Raw genomic sequence first — 22500 nt, forward strand, 5'->3', positions numbered from 1 at the left:
TTGTTGTGATGTGTGACTCTATTGTATCATCTGTGTGTTGTTGTGATGTGTGACTCTATTGTATCATCTGTGTGTGTGTGTTGTTGTGATGTGTGACTCTATTGTATCATCTGTGTGTGTGTGTTGTTGTGATGTGTGACTCTATTGTATCATCTGTGTGTGTGTGTTGTTGTGATGTGTGACTCTATTGTATCATCTGTGTGTGTGTGTGTTGTTGTGATGTGTGACTCTATTGTATCATCAGTGTGTGTGTGTTGTTGTGATGTGTGACTCTATTGTATCATCAGTGTGTGTGTGTTGTTGTGATGTGTGACTCTATTGTATCATCTGTGTGTTGTTGTGATGTGTGACTCTATTGTATCATCTGTGTGTGTGTTGTTGTGATGTGTGACTCTATTGTATCATCAGTGTGTGTGTGTTGTTGTGATGTGTGACTCTATTGTATCATCTGTGTGTTGTTGTGATGTGTGACTCTATTGTATCATCTGTGTGTGTGTGTTGTTGTGATGTGTGACTCTATTGTATCATCTGTGTGTGTGTGTTGTTGTGATGTGTGACTCTATTGTATCATCTGTGTGTGTGTGTTGTTGTGATGTGTGACTCTATTGTATCATCTGTGTGTGTGTGTGTTGTTGTGATGTGTGACTCTATTGTATCATCAGTGTGTGTGTGTTGTTGTGATGTGTGACTCTATTGTATCATCAGTGTGTGTGTGTTGTTGTGATGTGTGACTATTGTATCATCTGTGTGTGTGTGTTTGTACAAAACTCTTGATCTTAAATGATCATAAGCCCCGCCCACTAAAAAAACACTTATTGACCATAACCACGCCCACTCTGCTGTGATTCGTCAATCATGGAGGTTTGTCACTGCACTTTATCAATCCCCTGGAAGTCTCCACCTCCAATGGACTCGTCATATAAACAAAGCAGGGGCGTGATCACAGCTGGAGGAGGAGTGAATCCATTATTACGTCATAATGGACTCTCGTAACCTCTCGTTCGCCCAGATTTAAGAGCAACTTTATAGAGTTGAAAACATGGTCATGTGACGAGCGACAGATGATCGGCGCCGGCGCGACTTGATGATGTCACAGAAGGCCGCAAATTAATCTTCCCTTAAAGTCCACGTGTACGCCCCCTACAGGCCCCCCCCCACCGGGCCAGGAGCGCCCGGCGTCAGGCGCCTTGTTAGCGGCGAGGCCGGCGTGGAAACGGCGCTCTCGTGTCGCGGCGCCCTCGGGGGGGTTCGTCGGCGGGCGTGAGTAATGTGGACGCCAGCGCGGCGGCGGCGGCGGCGGCGGCGGCTCTAAGATGCAAAAGTCCTTCTTCTATAAATACCCGCGGAAGGTGACGCCGGCGGCGCCCGGGGGTCCCGCGGCCGGCAGCGCCCGATAATTGCCGGAGGACGTAACAGGCGTGAGGGATGGCGTGTGATCTCGTACGCATCCGCGGGATCTCGGCATAAATAACGCCGGCCGCGTCCTTGGGGAGCGAGAGATAAAGAAATAAACGCAAGACGAAAAAAAAAGAAAAAAGGAATCGAGGGCAGAATTAATCCTTTGGACACTCGCCCGGCCGAGGCTCGCCCTCCATCTTTCTTTTTATCACGCGCGAATAATTAGCTTACAGGCGCGCGGAGAGCGGCGGCCATCTTTCAAAGCGGACAAACATATTGAATGCAAATTGCCGAAGCTTCGCAGGAAATAGATTGTTTATTAATGGCCCGGTAGGTTCATTATATCGCCGGCGCCGCCGAGAGAGAGAGGCATCATGGGTAATGGCTTTGTAGGCCACGAACAATAAACGCTTGTTACGGACGGAGGAGGCGTATTTATCCGGCGCTCCATCTTGTCCGGGCGGAGCCGAGGCCCCCGATCCGAACCCGGTACCGACGGGAATCGATAGTATTCACGGCTCGCCGGGCAGCCGGGGAAGCTGTCGGCGTTATGAATGGACGCCGCGCCGCTCGCCGCACTCTATTAAAGGAACAGCTGGATGAGGCGCAGTCGGCTGTTCACACCTCCACGGGCGCCGCCGTCTATCTTCCTGTTACACTTCATCTTAGGATTCGTATCCTGCCGCGGACGCCGAGAGATCAGCGGCGAGCGACGGCGAGGATCGCGGCGAAGACGCTGAGTTATAATCCTGAGTGTTAACCCGTGAGTCACGATCCACTCGGGGAGTCATACAGTCAGAGTCTTAGTTCTTAGTCAAGTATTTTGTCACTAGGAATGTGTATTATCAAAGATCCTGTATATAAAAAGTACTATGTGTAGTATTGTCCAGTACTTGACTCTGGTGTTGTGATAGTGTAGTAACAAGTATATATGTGTAGTATTGTCCAGTACTTGACTCTGGTGTTGTGATAGTGTAGTAACAAGTATATATATGTAGTATTGTCCAGTACTTGACTCTGGTGTTGTGATAGTGTAGTAACAAGAATATATGTGTAGTATTGTCCAGTACTTGACTCTGGTGTTGTGATAGTGTAGTAACAAGTATATATGTGTAGTATTGTCAGTACTTGACTCTGGTGTTGTGATAGTGTAGTAACAAGTATATATGTGTAGTATTGTCCAGTACTTGACTCTGGTGTTGTGATAGTGTAGTAACAAGTATATATGTGTAGTATTGTCCAGTACTTGACTCTAGTGTTGTGATAGTGTAGTAACAAGTATATATGTGTAGTATTGTCCAGTACTTGACTCTGGTGTTGTGATAGTGTAGTAACAAGTATATATGTGTATTATTGTCCAGTACTTGACTCTGGTGTTGTGATAGTGTAGTAACAAGTATATATGTGTAGTATTGTCCAGTACTTGACTCTGGTGTTGTGATAGTGTAGTAACAAGTATATATGTGTAGTATTGTCCAGTACTTGACTCTGGTGTTGTGATAGTGTAGTAACAAGTATATATGTGTAGTATTGTCCAGTACTTGACTCTGGTGTTGTGATAGTGTAGTAACAAGTATATATATGTAGTATTGTCCAGTACTTGACTCTAGTGTTGTGATAGTGTAGTAACAAGTATATATGTGTAGTATTGTCCAGTACTTGACTCTGGTGTTGTGATAGTGTAGTAACAAGTATATATGTGTAGTATTGTCCAGTACTTGACTCTGGTGTTGTGATAGTGTAGTAACAAGTATACATGTGTAGTATTGTCCAGTACTTGACTCTGGTGTTGTGATAGTGTAGTAACAAGTATATATGTGTAGTATTGTCCAGTACTTGACTCTGGTGTTGTGATAGTGTAGTAACAAGTATATATGTGTAATATTGTCCAGTACTTGACTCTGGTATTGTGATAGTGTAGTAACAAGTATATGTGTGTAATATTGTCCAGTACTTGACTCTGGTGTTGTGATAGTGTAGTAACAAGTATATATGTGTAGTATTGTCCAGTACTTGACTCTGGTGTTGTGATAGTGTAGTAACAAGTATATATGTGTAATATTGTCCAGTACTTGACTCTGGTGTTGTGATAGTGTAGTAACAAGTATATATGTGTAATATTGTCCAGTACTTGACTCTGGTGTTGTGATAGTGTAGTAACAAGTATATATGTGTAATATTGTCCAGTACTTGACTCTGGTGTTGTGATAGTGTAGTAACAAGTATATATGTGTAATATTGTCCAGTACTTGACTCTGGTGTTGTGATAGTGTAGTAACAAGTATACATGTGTAGTATTGTCCAGTACTTGACTCTGGTGTTGAGATAGTGTAGTAACAAGTATACATGTGTAGTATTGTCCAGTACTTGACTCTGGTGTTGAGATAGTGTAGTAACAAGTATACATGTGTAGTATTGTCCAGTACTTGACTCTGGTGTTGTGATAGTGTAGTAACAAGTATACATGTGTAGTATTGTCCAGTACTTGACTCTGGTGTAGTGATAGTGTAGTAACAAGTATATATGTGTAGTATTGTCCAGTACTTGAGTCTGGTGTAGTGATAGTGTAGTAACAAGTATATATGTGTAGTATTGTCCAGTACTTGAGTCTGGTGTAGTGATAGTGTAGTAACAAGTATATATGTGTAGTATTGTCCAGTACTTGAGTCTGGTGTAGTATTTACAGACCACATGACTCTTGATGAAGTCGTAACTGCTTTCATTTGTTTTCAAACCAAAATATGTCCAAACATCAGCCTTAAAAGCTGCTGGACTCACTGTATCCTCTCGTCCTCAGCCATCATTCTCCCTTTAGCTGTGCAGGACGTTATGACTGCTGCCATCTAGTGGCCCGGAAGTTTAATTGCAACACTAAAAAGAACAAACACCGCCAATATATTAATTTTAATCTAATTATTTTATTTATACACAAAAACAATAAAATTACTTGGAGAAAAATACAATATAAATTTAAAACAACAACAAACATTAATGTTTATACAGTTACTATTATTTTTTCTAAACACTGCTGTTAATGTATCGCGAAAATACTATTGCGATATTTATATTTATCGATACAAGGAATACTGTCGTTAAATCGATTTGATTCGTACGTTCTGTCTTTCGTCGCTTCAGTTTTCACGACCGACCAAATATTTGTCGGCATCAAACGCGGTGAAAAGCCGATCCATCGATCAAACGCGAGTGAATTAACGAACTAATGACGATCGTTACTCTGGATTGCGATGACTCGGCGGACGGCGTCTCATCCCGCGAGTGCTTTCGCGTCCGGCGGCTCCGGCGCTCGTCGGATTAAGTGAATCGCGGCGCGGCTCGATAACGGATTGATTGACAGCTCTAATGATTCGCGGCGCCGTTTCCGGAGCTTTCGCTAACAAAAGCCCGTGGAGCGGGCGGGGGAGGGGCGTCCGGACCGAAGCCTCGAGAGCCACCGCCTCCGACTCGGCGCTCCTGGACTCACCTTGGATCCTCGCTCGTTAAAGATGATCTCCACGTCCAGAATCTTCCCGAATTGCTGCCGAGAGAAAAGAGCAAGAATTAGAGGCTTGAACGTTTCCCTGGATCTTCACTTTCACGCCTGTCAATCACAAGATCCCGCCGCGGTGAGTTGATGACATCATCAGTGAGCGACACACGCTAAACCTCGTCAGAGACCACCTTGATGATTTCTACTGAAGTTTTTCGTCGCGTTTACACGTTTTCTGGAACTTTTTCAAGCTTTTTATAAAATCTTAAAAAAAAAAAACACGGACAAACACGATTTATCCGTAGAAACTTCTTAAAGTCGACGTACAGGTGCATTTTCCCGCCAAAAACCGTGCGTTTCCGGCGATATCTTAGCTCAGACGCGCGGAGAAAACCTTTCCAACCATTTTAATTCATACATATTAATATATATATATATAATAATAATATATATATAATATATATATTACTGCACTAACTCTCAATATCACCTTCTTAAAGGGACAGTACACCTCAAATTCACAGAAACAAGAGTCAAAATATACGTCTGCGGGTGTGTTTCCTGTCTGTGTCGCATGTTAGCATGTTAGCTTCTGCTACAAACTAGCATAAATACAGACTTGTTTCATTATTTTCTGATCAGTTCTTCTCATGTGGAAGCTTCAATTCAAGATGGACGTCACAGACGAGCAGTACGAAGGTATTTGGATGTTTTTAAAAGTTTATTTTCGGACGAAGATGAGGTTAGCCCGCTACGTTAGCATCAACGTACGTTTCTGCGTGTAACTCCCGATAGGAACAGATTCACTTTAAGTTATATTTAGAGTAAATAAGTACAAAATAAAACGGTCAGAAGGTCTAAGAAGCCTTTTAGCATTTTTGCTTGTTTTATTTGTTAATAACAGTTCATTTATATATTATTTCAAAAGTTACTTTATGTTTTTTTTATTTTACAATTATTTGGTTCAGTTTTCCATCATTTCTTGTCAGTTGTTGTGTATTCATGAGCTGTTGTCGTCATGTTCAGCTGTGTTGTTGTTGTTGTTAACGAGGGAACATTGTGTGTTTCGAAATGTTTATTGTTGGGTTTTTGAACATGTTTTTCTTAAAAGAAAATGTGTGTTTATTAATTTATTTTGTCAGATTATTTGAGTTTGTCTTGTGTTTTTAAAGTTAATGTTTATTGTTTCATTGTGTGTATTTGTGAGCTGTTGTCGTCATGTTCAGCTCTGTTGTCAATGTGTGTTCATTGTGTGTTTCCAATTATTTATTTGGAAACACACATTATTTGGGAACATTGTGTGTTTGGAAATATGTTTTTTGTCTGGTTTTTGAACATCTTTTTTTAAGAAAATGTGTGTTTAATAATTTAATTTTGTGTGTTTTTTCTTTGTTTTGTCAGATTATTTGAGTCTGTTATTGCGTTTGTGTGTGTTTTTAAAGTTAATGTTAACGTTGTCTATATTTATGAGCTATTGTCGTCATGTTCAGCTGTGTTGTCAAAGTGTGTACATTGTGTGTTTCCAAAGATGTTTTTTGTGTTTTATTAATCTATTGTTGTGTTTGTTATATAATTGTTTTGGAAACTTTTCGTTTTGGTAAAATATTTAATTTTGTATTGTTGTGTTTTTAAAGTTAGTGTTTATTGTTTTGTTGTGTATCGATGAGCTGTTGTTTACACTTTCCTTGTTTTTGTCAACATATTTATGGTTTTTGTTTTGTTAGTCGTCATTGTGTTCGACTTTGATGTTGTTGTGTGTAACCTGTGCGTTTCCAAATAAGTTTTTGTTGTGCTTTTTAATTTGTTGACCTTTTTTTTTTAACATGTGCGTCATTCATTGATCGTTGTGTTTAATATATATATATATTTTTGTTTTGTTTTGGTTTGTTGTTGTGTATTGATGAGCTGTTGTCGTCACGTTCATCCGTGTTGTTGTTGTTGTTGTTGTTGTTGTTGTGAAACATCTCTGAGGAAAACTGAATCCGGACACGTCGACGCTAACTTTGCTTCAGACCCGAGAAGTTCTTCTCCACGTGTTCTGGTCTCTCAGAGTTTGTTTGTTCTCACAGTCAACACGAGGGTCCGGGCCCCTGGGATGGTACCGGAAGGAGGGGGGGGGGGGTCGGTGTTGCTGCCTTTTCCATTGAACGGTTCCGATCGTTAGGAGCCGAGGAATGAAAGCGAACTGTAAGTTCCTCTAATGAGCCGAGTGAGAGCGACTCTTAATTGCCGTCCACGAGCCTGGCATTATTTCACTGCCAGTAATTACCCTGTCAAGAGGCATCGCCTTCCTTCGGCTCCGCGGGGAACAAATGAAGCGTCACGTGGTCGGAGCTGCTGCCGACGGACCGCCGGGCGCCGACGGCAGCTAGGGGGCGCTGACGGTAGACAGGGGGGCGCTGAGGGTAGACACGGGGGCGCTGAAGGCAGCCAGGGGGTGCTGACGGTAGACAGGGGGGCGCTGACGGTAGACAGGGGGGCGCTGACGGTAGACAGGGGGGCGCTGACGGCAGCCAGGGGGCGCTGACGGCAGCCAGGGGGCGCTGACGGCAGCCAGGGGGCGCTGACGGTAGACAAGGGGGCGCTGACGGCAGCCAGGGAGCGCTGACGGTAGACAGGGGGGCGCTGACGGTAGACAGGGGGGCGCTGACGGCAGCCAGGGGGCGCTGATGGTAGACAGGGGGGCGCTGACGGCAGCCAGGGGGCGCTGACGGTAGACAGGGGGGCGCTGACGGTAGACAGGGGGGCGCTGACGGTAGACAGGGGGGCGCTGACGGTAGACAGGGGGGCGCTGACGGTAGACAGGGGGGCGCTGATGGTAGACAAGGGGGCGCTGACGGCAGCCAGGGGTCTGTGGGTCGTCAGGCAGTACGAGTCGAGCACAGATCCAGAGGCAAAAACGACACGAGGCTGTTGACGCTACATCCTGGTTGCAGGTCACATGACCACAGGATGGATCTCACTTCCTGCTCAGAGAGACAGTTGTGTTTTTTAAAATGTGTGCGTTATTGGTTTTTATTCATTTGTTGTGTATTGTTAGTTTAACTATTTCTTGCTTTAAGTTTTTTGTTTTTAATTTGTAATGTTATTGCTTTGTTGTGTGTATTCATGAGCTGTTGTCATGTTCAGTTGTGTTTTAATAGTGTGTACATTGTGTGTTTCCCAAATAATATTGTGTTAAAAAACAAAAGTGTGTTAATAATGTATTGTTGTGTTTGTTATATAGTTGTTTTGTAAACTTTTTGTTATGAAAAAATTGTTTTTCTGAATTGATGAGCTGTTGTTGTCATGTTCAGTTGTGTTGTTATTGCGTGAACATTGTGTGTTTACAAGTACGTCTTTGTGTTTTTTCAAATAAATGTTTACTGTTGTGTGTACTGACTACACTTTGTCAACATATGTATCGTTCTTGTCGTGTTAGTCGTCGTTGGCGTGTGCGTCTGTGATGTTGTTGTGTGTTTTTTGTTGTGTTTTTTAATTTGTTGACGTTTTCTTGTTACATGTGCGTTATTAATTGATGGTTGTGTTTAATATTTATTCACTGTTTTTGTTTATTTGATGTTTTGTGTTGTTGTGTTTTTAAAAGTTAATGTTTCTTGTTTTGTTGTGTGTATTGATGAGCTGTTGTTGTCATGTTCAGCTCTGTTGTTAAAGTGTGTACATTGTGTGTTTACAAGGACGTCTTTGTGTTTTTTCAAATAAATGTTTACTGTCGTGTGTACTGACTACACTTTGTCAACATATGTATCGTTCTTGTTGTGTTAGTTGTCGTCGTCGTGTGCGTCTGTGATGTTGTTGTGTGTTTCTCAAGATGTTTTTTGTTGTGTTTTTTAATTTGTTGTGCAGTGTCTGGAGGGCGATCGCAGTTCTATAGACGTACACATCTGCTGCATATGGAGTCCTACACGTGCACACACACGCACACACACACACACACACACACACGCACACACACACACACACACACACACACACACACAGCAAGGCGTGCAGATGCTAATTGTTTCAAGCAAGCGTAATGGGCTCGTGGCATCGATTAATTAGTTCCAGAGAAGTCGTCCTGGTGGAGTCCCACATGGCGCTGGAGGATCCTCGCGGGTCCCTGCACCCCCGTACCCCCCCGTCCCTCACCCCTCCCTCACCCCTCCCTCACCCCTCCCTCACCCCTCCCTCACCCCCGGAGACCCCGCCCCCCCGCTGCGGAGAAACAGCTGCATCAGCAGGACGTCCACAAGAAGAGTGGGCGGAGTCAACGTGACGACAGGAACCATCGCAGTGGTCAGGACCCGTCCGTCTATAATCTCCTGTCAATCAAAACCCACATCTGTCCGTCAATCAACCCTCGCGTTGGAATGTCTTCCTCAAGTGTCTCTTCATTCATTCATCCGTCACATCTCTCTATGAATCTTTCGCTCCATCCTTCCCTCCGTCATCCCTCTCTTCTTCTCTCCGGGGGGGGGGGGGGGTCAGAGGTCGCGATGGCTCCCAGACGTCGCTGAAGGAGCCACTCACGCCGACAACGAGGGCGCCCTTGAGCAACACTCGTGAGCGGAGGAGGGTCTTCACTGGTCTGGAGATCATGAGCGTCCGCTCCACGGATCTCCATGTTTCTGGAGCTTCTACCTGGACGTCTATGAGACAAACGTCTCCGCGTCTCAGGTTCATTCCGGTTCTCTGAGGTCAAACTGTCAGAACCAGAACCACGTCGTCGGAACCGGAGCCGCCGTCCTTCCCTCTCCTCCGTCCGTCCTCCGGCCTCACTCATGCGGAACGTTAACCGCCGCTCCGGGAAGCCATTAACGGGCGAGAAGGATGAGCGTCGGCGGCGCAGACAAAGGGCCCATTGTGGAGGACGCTGTCATGTGGGCGGAGTCAACCCTCTTCCTCCTCGCCGCGTCGACTCCGGCGCCATCAATCCCCGCCCGGCGCTCCACCAGGAAAACCTCGGCGGGTGATTGAGGGCGACGCCGCCGAGCGCTATCGATCTTCCGCCGGGAACGCACAAAGAACGGCGGCTAATTACCGATTTGGATTCCGGACGACCGGCACCGGAACCCGGGACAATGACCCCGGAACTTTCAAGGGCGACCAGAGCTCGGTAAAGACGGGATTTAGATCGGAAGTTTTTGCAAAGCGTCGACTTCGGAAACGGCGAAGGTCGAGCGTTATTATTTGCGACTCACCCCGAACATTTGCCGTAGGTCGGGGTCCCGGAAGCGGAAGGGAATGTTGGACACGTGTAACCTCTTGGGCTGTTGCTTCTCCGAGGAGTCCGAGTGCTGGAGCTGCTGCGACGCTTCCGATTGCGTCACGTCGTCTGTCTGTGGGAAAGAAAAACAGACTCTTGTAATCGACCAATCACGGCACAGGAAGTAAAAGGAATCGAGTAAAAAACAACACAAACTTTTAGAAAATCGGAAAAGTAAAGTCTATTTTGGACGTTAAAACCACTTTTTAGTGTTACCTTTACTAAGGTCAGTGTTCCCTTTACTTTGTTAGGTTAGCTGTTAGCTAAGGCCAGTGTTCCCTTTACTTTGTTAGGTTAGCTGTTAGCTAAGGTCAGTGTTCCCTTTACTTTGTTAGGTTAGCTGTTAGCTAAGGTCAGTGTTACCTTTACTTTGTTAGGTTAGCAGTTAGCTAAGGTCAGTGTTACCTTTACTTTGTTAGGTTAGCAGTTAGCTAAGGTCAGTGTTACCTTTACTTTGTTAGGTTAGCTGTTAGCTAAGGTCAGTGTTCCCTTTACTTTGTTAGGTTAGCTGTTAGCTAAGGTCAGTGTTACCTTTACTTTGTTAGGTTAGCAGTTAGCTAAGGTCAGTGTTACCTTTACTATGTTAGGTTAGCTGTTAGCTAAGGTCAGTGTTACCTTTACTTTGTTAGGTTAGCTGTTAGCTAAGGTCAGTGTTCCCTTTACTTTGTTAGGTTAGCAGTTAGCTAAGGTCAGTGTTACCTTTACTTTTTTAGGTTAGCAGTTAACTAAGGTCAGTGTTACCTTTACTTTGTTAGGTTAGCAGTTAGCTAAGGTCAGTGTTACCTTTACTTTGTTAGGTTAGCTGTTAGCTAAGGTCAGTGTTACCTTTACTTTGTTAGGTTAGCTGTTAGCTAAGGTCAGTGTTCCCTTTACTTTGTTAGGTTAGCAGTTAGCTAAGGTCAGTGTTACCTTTACTTTGTTAGGTTAGCTGTTAGCTAAGGTCAGTGTTACCTTTACTTTGTTAGGTTAGCAGTTAGCTAAGGTCAGTGTTCCCTTTACTTTGTTAGGTTAGCTGTTAGCTAAGGTCAGTGTTCCCTTTACTTTGTTAGGTTAGCAGTTAGCTAAGGTCAGTGTTACCTTTACTTTGTTAGGGTAGCAGTTAGCTAAGGTCAGTGTTACCTTTACTTTGTTAGGTTAGCAGTTAGCTAAGGTCAGTGTTACCTTTACTTTGTTAGGTTAGCTGTTAGCTAAGGTCAGTGTTACCTTTACTTTGTTAGGTTAGCTGTTAGCTAAGGTCAGTGTTACCTTTACTTTGTTAGGTAAGCTGTTAGCTAAGGTCAGTGTTACCTTTACTTTGTTAGGTAAGCTGTTAGCTAAGGTCAGTGTTACCTTTACTTTGTTAGGTTAGCTGTTAGCTAAGGTCAGTGTTCCCTTTACTTTGTTAGGTTAGCTGTTAGCTAAGGTCAGTGTTACCTTTACTTTGTTAGGTTAGCAGTTAGCTAAGGTCAGTGTTACCTTTACTTTGTTAGGTTAGCTGTTAGCTAAGGTCAGTGTTACCTTTACTTTGTTAGGTTAGCAGTTAGCTAAGGTCAGTGTTACCTTTACTTTGTTAGGTTAGCAGTTAGCTAAGGTCAGTGTTACCTTTACTTTGTTAGGTTAGCAGTTAGCTAAGGTCAGTGTTACCTTTACTTTGTTAGGTTAGCTGTTAGCTAAGGTCAGTGTTACCTTTACTTTGTTAGGTTAGCTGTTAGCTAAGGTCAGTGTTACCTTTACTTTGTTAGGTTAGCAGTTAGCTAAGGTCAGTGTTACCTTTACTTTGTTAGGTTAGCAGTTAGCTAAGGTCAGTGTTACCTTTACTTTGTTAGGTTAGCAGTTAGCTAAGGTCAGTGTTACCTTTACTTTGTTAGGTTAGCTGTTAGCTAAGGTCAGTGTTACCTTTACTTTGTTAGGTTAGCAGTTAGCTAAGGTCAGTGTTACCTTTACTTTGTTAGGTTAGCTGTTAGCTAAGGTCAGTGTTCCCTTTACTTTGTTAGGTTAGCTGTTAGCTAAGGTCAGTGTTACCTTTACACCATTTAGAATTATTTAGTAACGACTTCCAAGAGAATTGAGCGTTTCCACGTGAAGGTCAGTCGTCAGGCGTCCTTTTGGCGCCGAGGTTAACGGCCCGAGTGACCACCATGTTGCCGGGGGCGACCGAAAAAAACAAAACAGATGTCGGGGACGATGGAGGGTGACGAGCCAGCGGCGCCCCCCTTGGGTCGGTCCGTGTCATCGCTCACGCCGGCCGGCCGGACGCCGACCTTTCGCGTCCGTCAGTACAAACGGCGAGCGCCGAAAACGACCCGCGGGCCTGTTGGTCCGGCACTTTATCACGTGTGGAGGAAGGAGTTTTTAATAGAAAAAATGTAACTTAAAGTAAAATGAATTAAAGTTAAATTAAATATATATATATATATATATATATATATAATTAAATTAAAGAGATAAACATCAAGAACGTTTCATTAAAATGATGACATAAGAAAATAGGACCGAGTTCATTAAAACGCTTTAAAAAAAATGTATTTTTGGAAGAAAATAATCTGAATAAAATGGAAAATAAACACTTTAAAGATGGCGAAAAATAACAGAAACACTTTGAAAGTGATCTAAGGATCTCAAAACGGTTGAGTTTCAACCAACAAATGAAAAAATAAACGAAAAAACAAAAGTCTTTATAATCTAAATGAAAATAAAAAATATACACATTAATCAAACACTCCCTCAAACAACAGACGAATCTTGTCAATTTCTCGTCGTCTTTTCACCGTCGCCCACAAATCCCCCTTTGGAGGTTCAGATGGTTCCGGAGCCAAAACGTCTCCATTTGTTATCGTGGATTATTCACCCGAGAACCTCCAACTGTTTGAGACCCCGATAGATAACAAGCTCCCCCCGGAGGGCGAGAGTTCCTTCTTGAGGGAGTTCCCAGCAGCCCCCGGGGGTCCTGCACGGCGCCACCTTCCTGCTGCGAGAGGAAGTGACGGCGTCCCTGGGGCGGAGCCGAGGCGACGGATTAAAGTCCGTCCCAGCCAGCCGGGGCGAAAGGCTCTGATTTGTGGGCGACATGACACCCGCGATGCGCCTCAAGCTCCAGCCTCACCCTTCACTCCCCCTCACCCGCCTCACTCCCAGCGGGTGAGGAGATAAAACGGGCGAAGACGAGGGTCACTTAGAAACAAACCCCTCGAGTCAGACTCAAAAAAAAAAAAAGAAGAAAGAAACAAAATGCTTGAATCTTTCATTCCGACTCGACAAACGCAGCGTCAGCACTTTTTTTCTGCTCCTGGCTCACCGGGGGGTGAGGGAGGCTCTGGCACCGGCGCTGAAAGTCAGGAAGTGGAGTGCGATAATTAACTGGATGTGGAGTCGCACTTGACGACAAATCAGCCTTCAACTGTCGGAGAGAGTGGATTTTTTTTATGAAGCTTCGGAGAAAATGTGCAGCATTTTCTTTTTTGCCAGTTTTAGACTCTTTCTGGAGGGTTAAGATGTTTGGAAGGTTAGCTTAGCGGCTTACCTAAAAGGGCGGGAAACGGTGTAAAGGTAACACTGACCTTAGCTAACTGCTAACCTATCAAAGTAAAGGGAACACTGACCCTAGCTAACTGCTAACCTAACAAAGTAAAGGGAACGCTGACCTTAGCTAACTGCTAACCTAACAAAGTAAAGGGAACGCTGACCTTAGCTAACTGCTAACCTAACAAAGTAAAGGGAACACTGACCATGGCTAACTGCTAACCTAACAGAGTAAAGGGAACACTGACCTTAGCTAACTGCTAACCTAACAAAGTAAAGGGAACACTGACCTTAGCTAACTGGTAACCTAACAAAGTAAAGGGAACACTGACCTTAGCTAACTGCTAACCTAACAAAGTAAAGGGAACACTGACCTTGGCTAACTGCTAACCTAACAGAGTAAAGGGAACACTGACCTTAGCTAACTGCTAACCTAACAAAGTAAAGGTAACACTGACCTTAGCTAACTGCTAACCTAACAAAGTAAAGGGAACACTGACCTTAGCTAACTGCTAACCTAACAAAGTAAAGGGAACACTGACCTTAGCTAACTTCTAACCTAACAAAGTAAAGGGAACACTGACCTTAGCTAACTGCTAACCTAACAAAGTAAAGGGAACACTGACCTTAGCTAACTGCTAACCTAACAAAGTAAAGGGAACACTGACCTTAGCTAACTTCTAACCTAACAAAGTAAAGGGAACACTGACCTTAGCTAACTGCTAACCTAACAAAGTAAAGGTAACACTGACCTTAGCTAACTGCTAACCTAACAGAGTAAAGGGAACACTGACCTTAGCTAACTGCTAACCTAACAAAGTAAAGGTAACACTGACCTTAGCTAACTGCTAACCTAACAAAGTAAAGGTAACACTGACCTTAGCTAACTCCTAACTTAACAAAGTAAAAGTAACACTGACTTAGATCTTAGCATTGTATCTATTCTTTGCGTTCGTCATAAAATAAAGCAATTTAAGTGCTTGTTTTATTGCGTCACGAAAGCTAACGCTAACGCCTTCTTTTTGTTTGTTAGCCAATTAACGTGATACTTAATAGGAAAATAGGAAAAATAAAGTCCATTTTGGACGTTAAAACCACTTTTAAAACTTTGATCAAAAGGTTAAAAAGGTCAGAATTATTTAGTGACAACTTCAAAGAGAAAGTCAGTCGTCAGGCGTCCTTCGGCGCCGAAGTTAACAGAAAAAAAAGGAGCCGGCGGCGCAACCGCGAGTCGGTCCAGTCGAGCCAGAAGCAAAAATAAATTGATTGCAACACTATTTGAAGTGTCGTAATGTTACTCAAATCAACTCATGGCGGGTTCGCGGAACTGAAGCTATATAGCTAGCATACCTGACACGTGTTATATTGCAGTTAAATAGTAAATGCTAAATGTAGCTTTGGGGCTAATTCTATAATAAACCGTAGACGTGAATGACTAGCATTGATTCAAACATGTTCAAGTGGCTAACGGCACAAAATTGGTAGCATTAGCAAAAGTACCGTCAAACATTATGACCACCTGTGTTTCATGGTTCTTTTGGTTCTTTAAGGGTCTCCAGTTATTCATGCGCCACATCTCTTACGCAAGGTGATCATAATGTTTCATTTTAGCAAAACAACAAAAAGAGTAGTGAAGGTGTTTACTTGCTGACAGCCGGTGGTGAAGAGTGTTTGCAGGTGCGGCGGGACACTGACCGCTGCGGTCGTGGTGGCGGTGATGCTTGCATGCGTGCTGCTGTCGCTGCCGGCGGGCTCGCTGTGCGTTTGCGTCGGCGTGTACAAGGTCATGGCGTGGTCGGGGACCCGGCTCTGGCCACTGTAGTCCTGCGTCTGTAGGGGGTGCGCGGCGGCGAACTCGGCGGGGATGCCGTTCTGTGGCGGGGGCGGGTACTGGGCGGGGGTGTACGGCTGGGCCATGGCGTCCGGGGGGTTGGTGGCCTCTTGGTTACCCTGCGAGGAGACGAGAGGAGAAAGTTGAGGAACACGACTTCACATCAGAGGCGTCTTTGACAGCGGCGCCGGATCAAAACCGGCCTCGCGCCACATTAGCTGCACCCTTGATCAACGCCAACGTACGAAGTTTACCCGTCAGACCGAGTCCCGGCTGCTGTCGGCGGAAATCAGTCGGTGATCGAATGTTGATGAAAGAGTTTGATTCCAACACAGTCGGTGTGACAGCTGCTTCCTCTGAGCCTTAGAAACTCTCAGCTACACTTCGGACTTGAGTCGAGCTGTGTATTCGGGGACTTCCTGTGATACATTCCACTTCCTGTTCAGTTATAGCAACTCAGACTGAAAAGATTCCTGAATATGAGATTCTAAAACCTCATCAGGTGAATCGAACATACTGTCAATGAACTTATGCTTCGTAGATGATTCGCACACACAACTTCCTGTGAGTGCGAGCCACTTCCTGTCCGGTAATAGCGACTTGGATCGAAAGCACGACGGTGACTCCATGAGTCAAACACATTACGGGATAAGGGAAAACTTCAACAAGTGAATCCATTAACTAAACATCATATGTTGAGTCACTCAAATCTTTTGAGTCATTAGAATCACGTTTTAACTCATCTGCAACTCTTCCTGCGAGTTGATTCAACTTCCTGTCCAGTTATAGTGACTCGGACCAGTGTGATCATGACTCAATGAGTCAAAAAACGTTTTCAATAAGTACATAAAGTGATTCTCTAGAAAAAAACAGAGTCAAGTTCTTTGCCATCATACAGCTACGTATTCGCAGACCCAACTTCCTGTGCGTTCGCTCCACTTCCTGTCCAGTTATAGTGACTTGGACAAGTGGGAAAATGACTCAATGAGTCAAAAAAAGTTTTTCAACCTCAACTACAACACGTTCATAAAGTGATTCTTTAGAAATAACGAAGTCAAGTTCTTTGCTAGCATAAAGCTACGTATTCACAGACCCAACTTCCTGTGAGTGCGCTCCACTTCCTGTCCAGTTATAGTGACTCGGACCAGTAGGATAGTGACTCATATAGTCCAAAAACTTATTCAACCTATACAATAATAACATGTTCATAAAGTGATTCTTTAGAAATAGCGAAATCAAGTTCTTTGCTAGCATACAGCTACGTATTCGAAGACCCAACTTCCTGTGCGCGCGCTCCACTTCCTGTCCAGCAGCTCTATCACGTGCGAGTGGGATAGTGACTCATATATTCAAAAAACTTTTTCAAACCTCAACAGGCGAGTCGTACAACACGTTCATAAAGTGATTCTTTAAAAAAAACAAATCAAGTTCGTTGCTAGCATACAGCTACGTATTTGCAGACCGAACTTCCTGTGAGCGCGCTCCACTTCCTGTCCAGCAGCTCTATCACGTGCGAGTGGGATAGTGACTCATATAGTCAAAAAACGTATTCAACCTCAACAATATAAAATGTTCATAAAGTGATTCTTTAGAAATAGCGAAATCAAGTTCTTTGCTAGCATACAGCTACGTATTCGAAGACCCAACTTCCTGTGAGTGCGCTCCACTTCCTGTCCAGTGGGATAGTGACTCATATAGTCAAAAGACTTTTTCAAACCTCAACAGGCGAGTCGTACAACACATTCATAAAGTGATTCTTTAGAAAAAACAAATCAAGTTCTTTGCTAACATACAGCTAAGTATTTGCAGACCCAACTTCCTGTGCGCGCGCTCCACTTCCTGTCCAGCAGCTCTATCACGTGCGAGTGGGATCGTGACTCATATATTCAAAAAACTTTTTCAAACCTCAACAGGCGAGTCGTACAACACGTTCATAAAGTGATTCTTTAGAAAAAACAAATCAAGTTCTTTGCTAGCATACAGCTACGTATTCGAAGACCCAACTTCCTGTGAGTGCGCTCCACTTCCTGTCCAGTTATAGTGACTCGGACCAGTAGGATAGTGACTCATATAGTCAAAAGACTTTTTCAAACCTCAACAGGCGAGTCGTACAACACGTTCATAAAGTGATTCTTTAGAAAAAACAAATCAAGTTCTTTGCTAGCATACAGCTACGTATTTGCAGACCCAACTTCCTGTGCGCGAGCTCCACTTCCTGTCCAGCAGCTCTATCACGTGCGAGTGGGATAGTGACTCATAGTCAAAAAACGTATTCAACCTCAACAATATAAAATGTCCATAAAGTGATTCTTTAGAAATAGCGAAATCAAGTTCTTTGCTAGCATACAGCTACGTATTCGAAGACCCAACTTCCTGTGAGCGTGCTCCACTTCCTGTCCAGTTATAGTGACTCGGACCAGTGGGATAGTGACTCATATAGTTAAAAGACTTTTTCAAACCTCAACAGGCGAGTCGTACAACACGTTCATAAAGTGATTCTTTAGAAAAAACAAATCAAGTTCTTTGCTAGCATACAGCTACGTATTTGCAGACCCAACTTCCTGTGTGCGAGCTCCACTTCCTGTCCAGCAGCTCTATGACGCACGAGTGGGATCGTGACTCCGTGAGTCCAACACACCGCCGGACGAAGGGATTCTCAAACTTTCGGGCGAACCGTTGGACTCGGCAACATATTTCGACGAGTCAGCGTTTCAAGGAAACATCGGGATGTTGCAAAACCCCAGCAGGAGCTCGTGAAACTGTTTCATCACGTTCCCTCCTCAGCGGGAGCGCGGCCCGAGATGTTTACATGCTGTTTATCCAGTCAACCAGCGAGCATGTAAACACAACCGCCGCCTAAAAAGTCCCAGAGGAGCCCGAACGCATCACTGAGCTCGAACGCAACCGATAAGACTTTTTAACTCCGTAATGATATCGTTCGACACCTTTTTCCTGCTCGGCTGATCCGACGACTGTTCGTTGGCCGACCTGAAGTTCAGGCGAGTCCGGCGACTCCAGAACAAAAACTTCTTCACCGTTGGCTCGTGTTCATCCTGAAATCACTCAAACTCCTGCTTCAGTGGAGTGTCTTGTCGCGCTCAGGTCCGGTTCTGAACCCCCCCCCCCTCGCCCCGGTATCTGTGCTGCTCGGCGGGTTGAGAAACGAGGGCAGGAGAGGAAGACGAGTGACACACAAACAGAAAGAGAGAGCGACGGGCAGACATCATGCAGCTCTTGTTTCAAAGGGCGACACGGCGAAAGCAGGGAGGCGGAGAGCAGAGGCCTCATTAGTGCAACACAAAGTCACGCCGGCGCCGCTGTGATCTTCACCGCCTCTGAAGTTTGTGACAAACGAGGCGTTCCGCGGGAAACATAGCCGGGCTGAGAAGAAGAAGGGGAAGAAGGAGGAGAGGAAGAGAAGGAAGAGAAGGAAGATGAAGATGAAGAAGACGAAGAAGAAGAGGACCTAGAAAAGAGGAAAGACTAAGAGGAAGAAGACGAGAAGGAAGATGAAGAAGAGGAAGACAAAGAAGAAAAGGAAAAAGAACAAAAAGACGAAGAAGAGTTGGAAGACTAAGAAAAGGAAGACGAGAAGGAAGATATAGAAGACGAAGAAGAGGAAGACGAGAAGGAAGACGAAGAAGAAGAAGAAGATAAATACGAAATATGAAGAGGAGGAAGACAAAGAAGAAAAGTAAAAAGAAAAAAAAGACGAAGAATAGATGGAAGACTTAGAAAAGGAAGACGTGAAGGAAGATATAGAAGACGAAGAAGAAGAAGACCTAGAAAAGAGGAAAGACTGAGAAGAAGAAGACGAGAAGAAAGATGAAGAAGAGGAAAACAAAGAAGAGAAGGAAGATGAAGACGAAGACCTAGAAAAGAGGAAAGACTAAGAAGAAGAAGACGAGAAGGAAGATGAAGAAGAGGAAAACAAAGAAGAGAAGGAAAAAGAACAAAAAGACGAAGAAGATATGGAAGACTAAGAAAAGGAAGACGTGAAGGAAGATGCAGAAGACAGGACAAGAAAAAAAGGACAAAGAAAAAGAAGAAGAAGATGAAGAAGATATGGAAGCCTAAGAAGAAGAAGAGAAGAAGACGAAGAAGAGAAGGGAAACAAGAAAAAAGAAGAAGAAAGCGAAGAAGATGAATAAGGATAAGAAAACAAAGCAGATTATGAGGACGAAGAAGAACAGGAAGAAAAGGAAGTTGAGAAGGAAGATAAGGAGAAAATAAAAAAAGAAGAAGAAGGAGAAGAAGAAAACTAAAAAGAAGAATAAGAAGATCTGTAAAACTCACTGATGAACCACGAGGAGCAAGACTGGACCACGACCTGGCCCTGGTACTGACCACCGTAGGCCTGCAGACCAGAGCTTTATTTCCATGTTTATCTTCTTCTTTAACTTCAGAAAAAAACTTTTTTGGGCAAAATATTTTAAATGAAAAATTCAACTAAATTGATGTATTATTTTGAAAGAACTGTTTCACTTCCTGCTCAAATGTCTAATCAAATCTGTTACACCTGTCAATCAATCAATCCATCAAAATGTCCTTTTTTATTGTCATTTTGTTTTGTTTAGAAACATAAGTTTATTTTACAAAATACTTTTCTATTTAGCAAGTCGTTTTTAAAAAAAAACAACTAAAGGAATAAACTGCAGGAAGAAAGGGTGAAAAAAAAGTGGTGGCAACACTGTGAGACAAACAAACAAATGTGTTTGTGGTATCCCTTGTATTGCTTCTGTGTCTGTGGTCTTCGGGTCACCTTGACCCTGAGCTAACAGAAGGGTGAAGACTAAGGTGACACACAATTGTCGTCCTATCATCACAAACTGTCCGAGCAGCGCCACCTATGGTGCGACATCGTTATCAACGACCAGAATCATTTCCTGATCTCAGGACAAAACCTGACATTTTCGTGGCGGAACCGAGCCTCGGATCCGACCCGAGGCCCCCTCCTTTCACGCCCACCTAGCGGCGCCGCTAATTGGAAGCGAGCCCCCCCCCCCCCCCCCCAACTCCCCCCACACCGGCGGCACTTAAACGCCGTCTCACATGGCCGAGCGCCACGATCACGCCACGCCACGGAAGGGAGCGGCGTTATCGATCCCCCTCCATCACGCCTTCTCCTCCGATTACTGCGGCGCCGAAAACCTCGGATCCGAAAGCACTCCGACGCCGTCAAATTGGATCGTCCGCTTAAGGAGATCACTTTGTGTTTTTTTGTTTTGACGGTCAGCAGCCAAGGAGGTCAGCGGCCGGGTTTACAGACGACGCTCTCCGGCAGGTACTTGACTGCCCGCCAGCAGCCGCCCGATCCTCTTTAGCGGCGCCGGAAGGGGGATCGGGACGTTCCGGGAAAAGGCCAAGAGGGCCACGCAGAAGCCGTTAGACCGGGACCGGTGCCGTTAGACCGGGACCGGTGCCGTTAGACCGGGACCGGTGCCGTTAGACCGGGACCGGTGCCGTTAGACCGGGACCTGTGCCGTTAGACCGGGACCTGTGCCGTTAGACCGGGACCGGTGCCGTTAGACCGGGACCGGTGCCGTTAGACCGGGACCGGTGCCGTTAGACCGGGACCTGTGCCGTTAGACCGGGACCGGTGCCGTTAGACCGGGACCGGTGCCGTTAGACCGGGACCGGTGCCGTTAGACCGGGACCGGTACCGGAGCGGCCGCCGACTCGCGCCGCGGCCGAGGTTAAAGAGCAGCGTCGAGGAAAATACGGTGGGCGACTAATTGCGTTGCGTGGAATCCGGAGGGAAATCACTCAAAGGGGGAGCGGCGCTGATCCATCGGGGCGGCGGCGCCGTGATGGAGTGGGCAGCTTTATGGCTTCACTTCGCTCACTCACGGCGAGATCATTTCTCAGCGATTGCATTTTCTACTTTACATTCTCCCTGATGACTCGCAGCCCCGGAAACTAAATCTTTATGGAGTGAGACGACCCGAGGCGCAGGCGGCGCGACCACCTGTGGTTCTGGAGCCGACGCGAGACCCAAAACCGCGGAGTTTCCCGCAGAAATAACTCAAAAACGGATGATTGGATTTTAATGGAATTACCATCTGGATACTCGTGTTTTTTCTGAAGGTTTCATCGCACAACAAAACACAACGGTGTGTGTCGTCTGAGCGGACGCACAAGTCCTGGTCTCAACACAAACTGGTTCAGACGCTGATGCAACACACTTTCATCCATCTTTACACCCTTTCATCCATCTTTACACCCTTTCATCCATCTTTACACCCTTTCATCCATCCTGTCATCCATCCATTCATCCAGCAAACCAGCCTCATCCTTTTAGCCATCTTTACACCCTTGCATTCATCCTTTCATCCATCCATCCTGTCATCCATCGATCCATCCTTTTATCCATCCATCCTGCCATCCATCCATCCTGTCATCCATCCATCCTGTCATCCATCGATCCATCCTTTTATCCATCCATCCTGCCATCCATCCATCCTGTCATCCATCCATCCTGTCATCCATCGATCCATCCTTTTATCCATCCATCCTGTCATCCATCCATCCATCCTTTTATCCATCCATCCTGCCATCCATCCATCCTTTCATCCATCCATCCTGTCATCCATCCATCCATCCTTTTATCCATCCATCCTGCCATCCATCCATCCTGTCATCCATCCATCCTGTCATCCATCGATCCATCCTTTTATCCATCCATCCTGCCATCCATCCATCCTGCCATCCATCGATCCATCCTTTTATCCATCCATCCTGTCATCCATCCATCCATCCATCCTGTCATCCATCCATCCTGTCATCCATCTATTCATCTGTCTTATCATCGCTCATCCATCTGACCTTTTATGAATCCTTTCATTCGTCATCATCCTTTAATCCATCTTTACACCCTTACATCCATCCTTTCATCCATCCTTTCATCCATCCATCCATATCACACTGAAGTCAGGTTTTCAATGACTCAGTTAATTAACTTGTTTAACGACTTCAACGCTTTTGAACTTGAATTAACTTGTGCTGACATTTTCTGTGTCTGTCTGTCTGTCTGTCTGT

At 44.8% G+C, this 22500-nt stretch overlaps 1 protein-coding gene across 4 annotated transcripts in view; it reads right to left on the bottom strand.

Moving 5' to 3' along the window:
- The window catches only part of rbfox3b (RNA binding fox-1 homolog 3b), a 300077-nt gene that overhangs the window by 32136 nt on the left and 245441 nt on the right, over window positions 1-22500 (bottom strand). For 3 of the 4 annotated variants that reach the window (XM_087809403.1, XM_087809400.1, XM_087809401.1), the window contains 3 exons: window positions 15276-15581; window positions 10069-10206; window positions 4880-4933 (listed from right to left, as the gene is read on the bottom strand). In XM_087809403.1, coding sequence (XP_087665529.1) covers window positions 4880-4933; window positions 10069-10206; window positions 15276-15581 — 498 coding nt within the window. The remainder of the gene's footprint in view (window positions 1-4879; window positions 4934-10068; window positions 10207-15275; window positions 15582-22500) is intronic. The other variant, XM_087809402.1, reaches the window with a different exon arrangement.

The sequence above is a fragment of the Callionymus lyra genome, chromosome 15 (genome assembly GCF_982586985.1).
Source record: "Callionymus lyra chromosome 15, fCalLyr1.hap1.1, whole genome shotgun sequence".
NCBI lineage: Eukaryota > Metazoa > Chordata > Actinopteri > Syngnathiformes > Callionymidae > Callionymus > Callionymus lyra.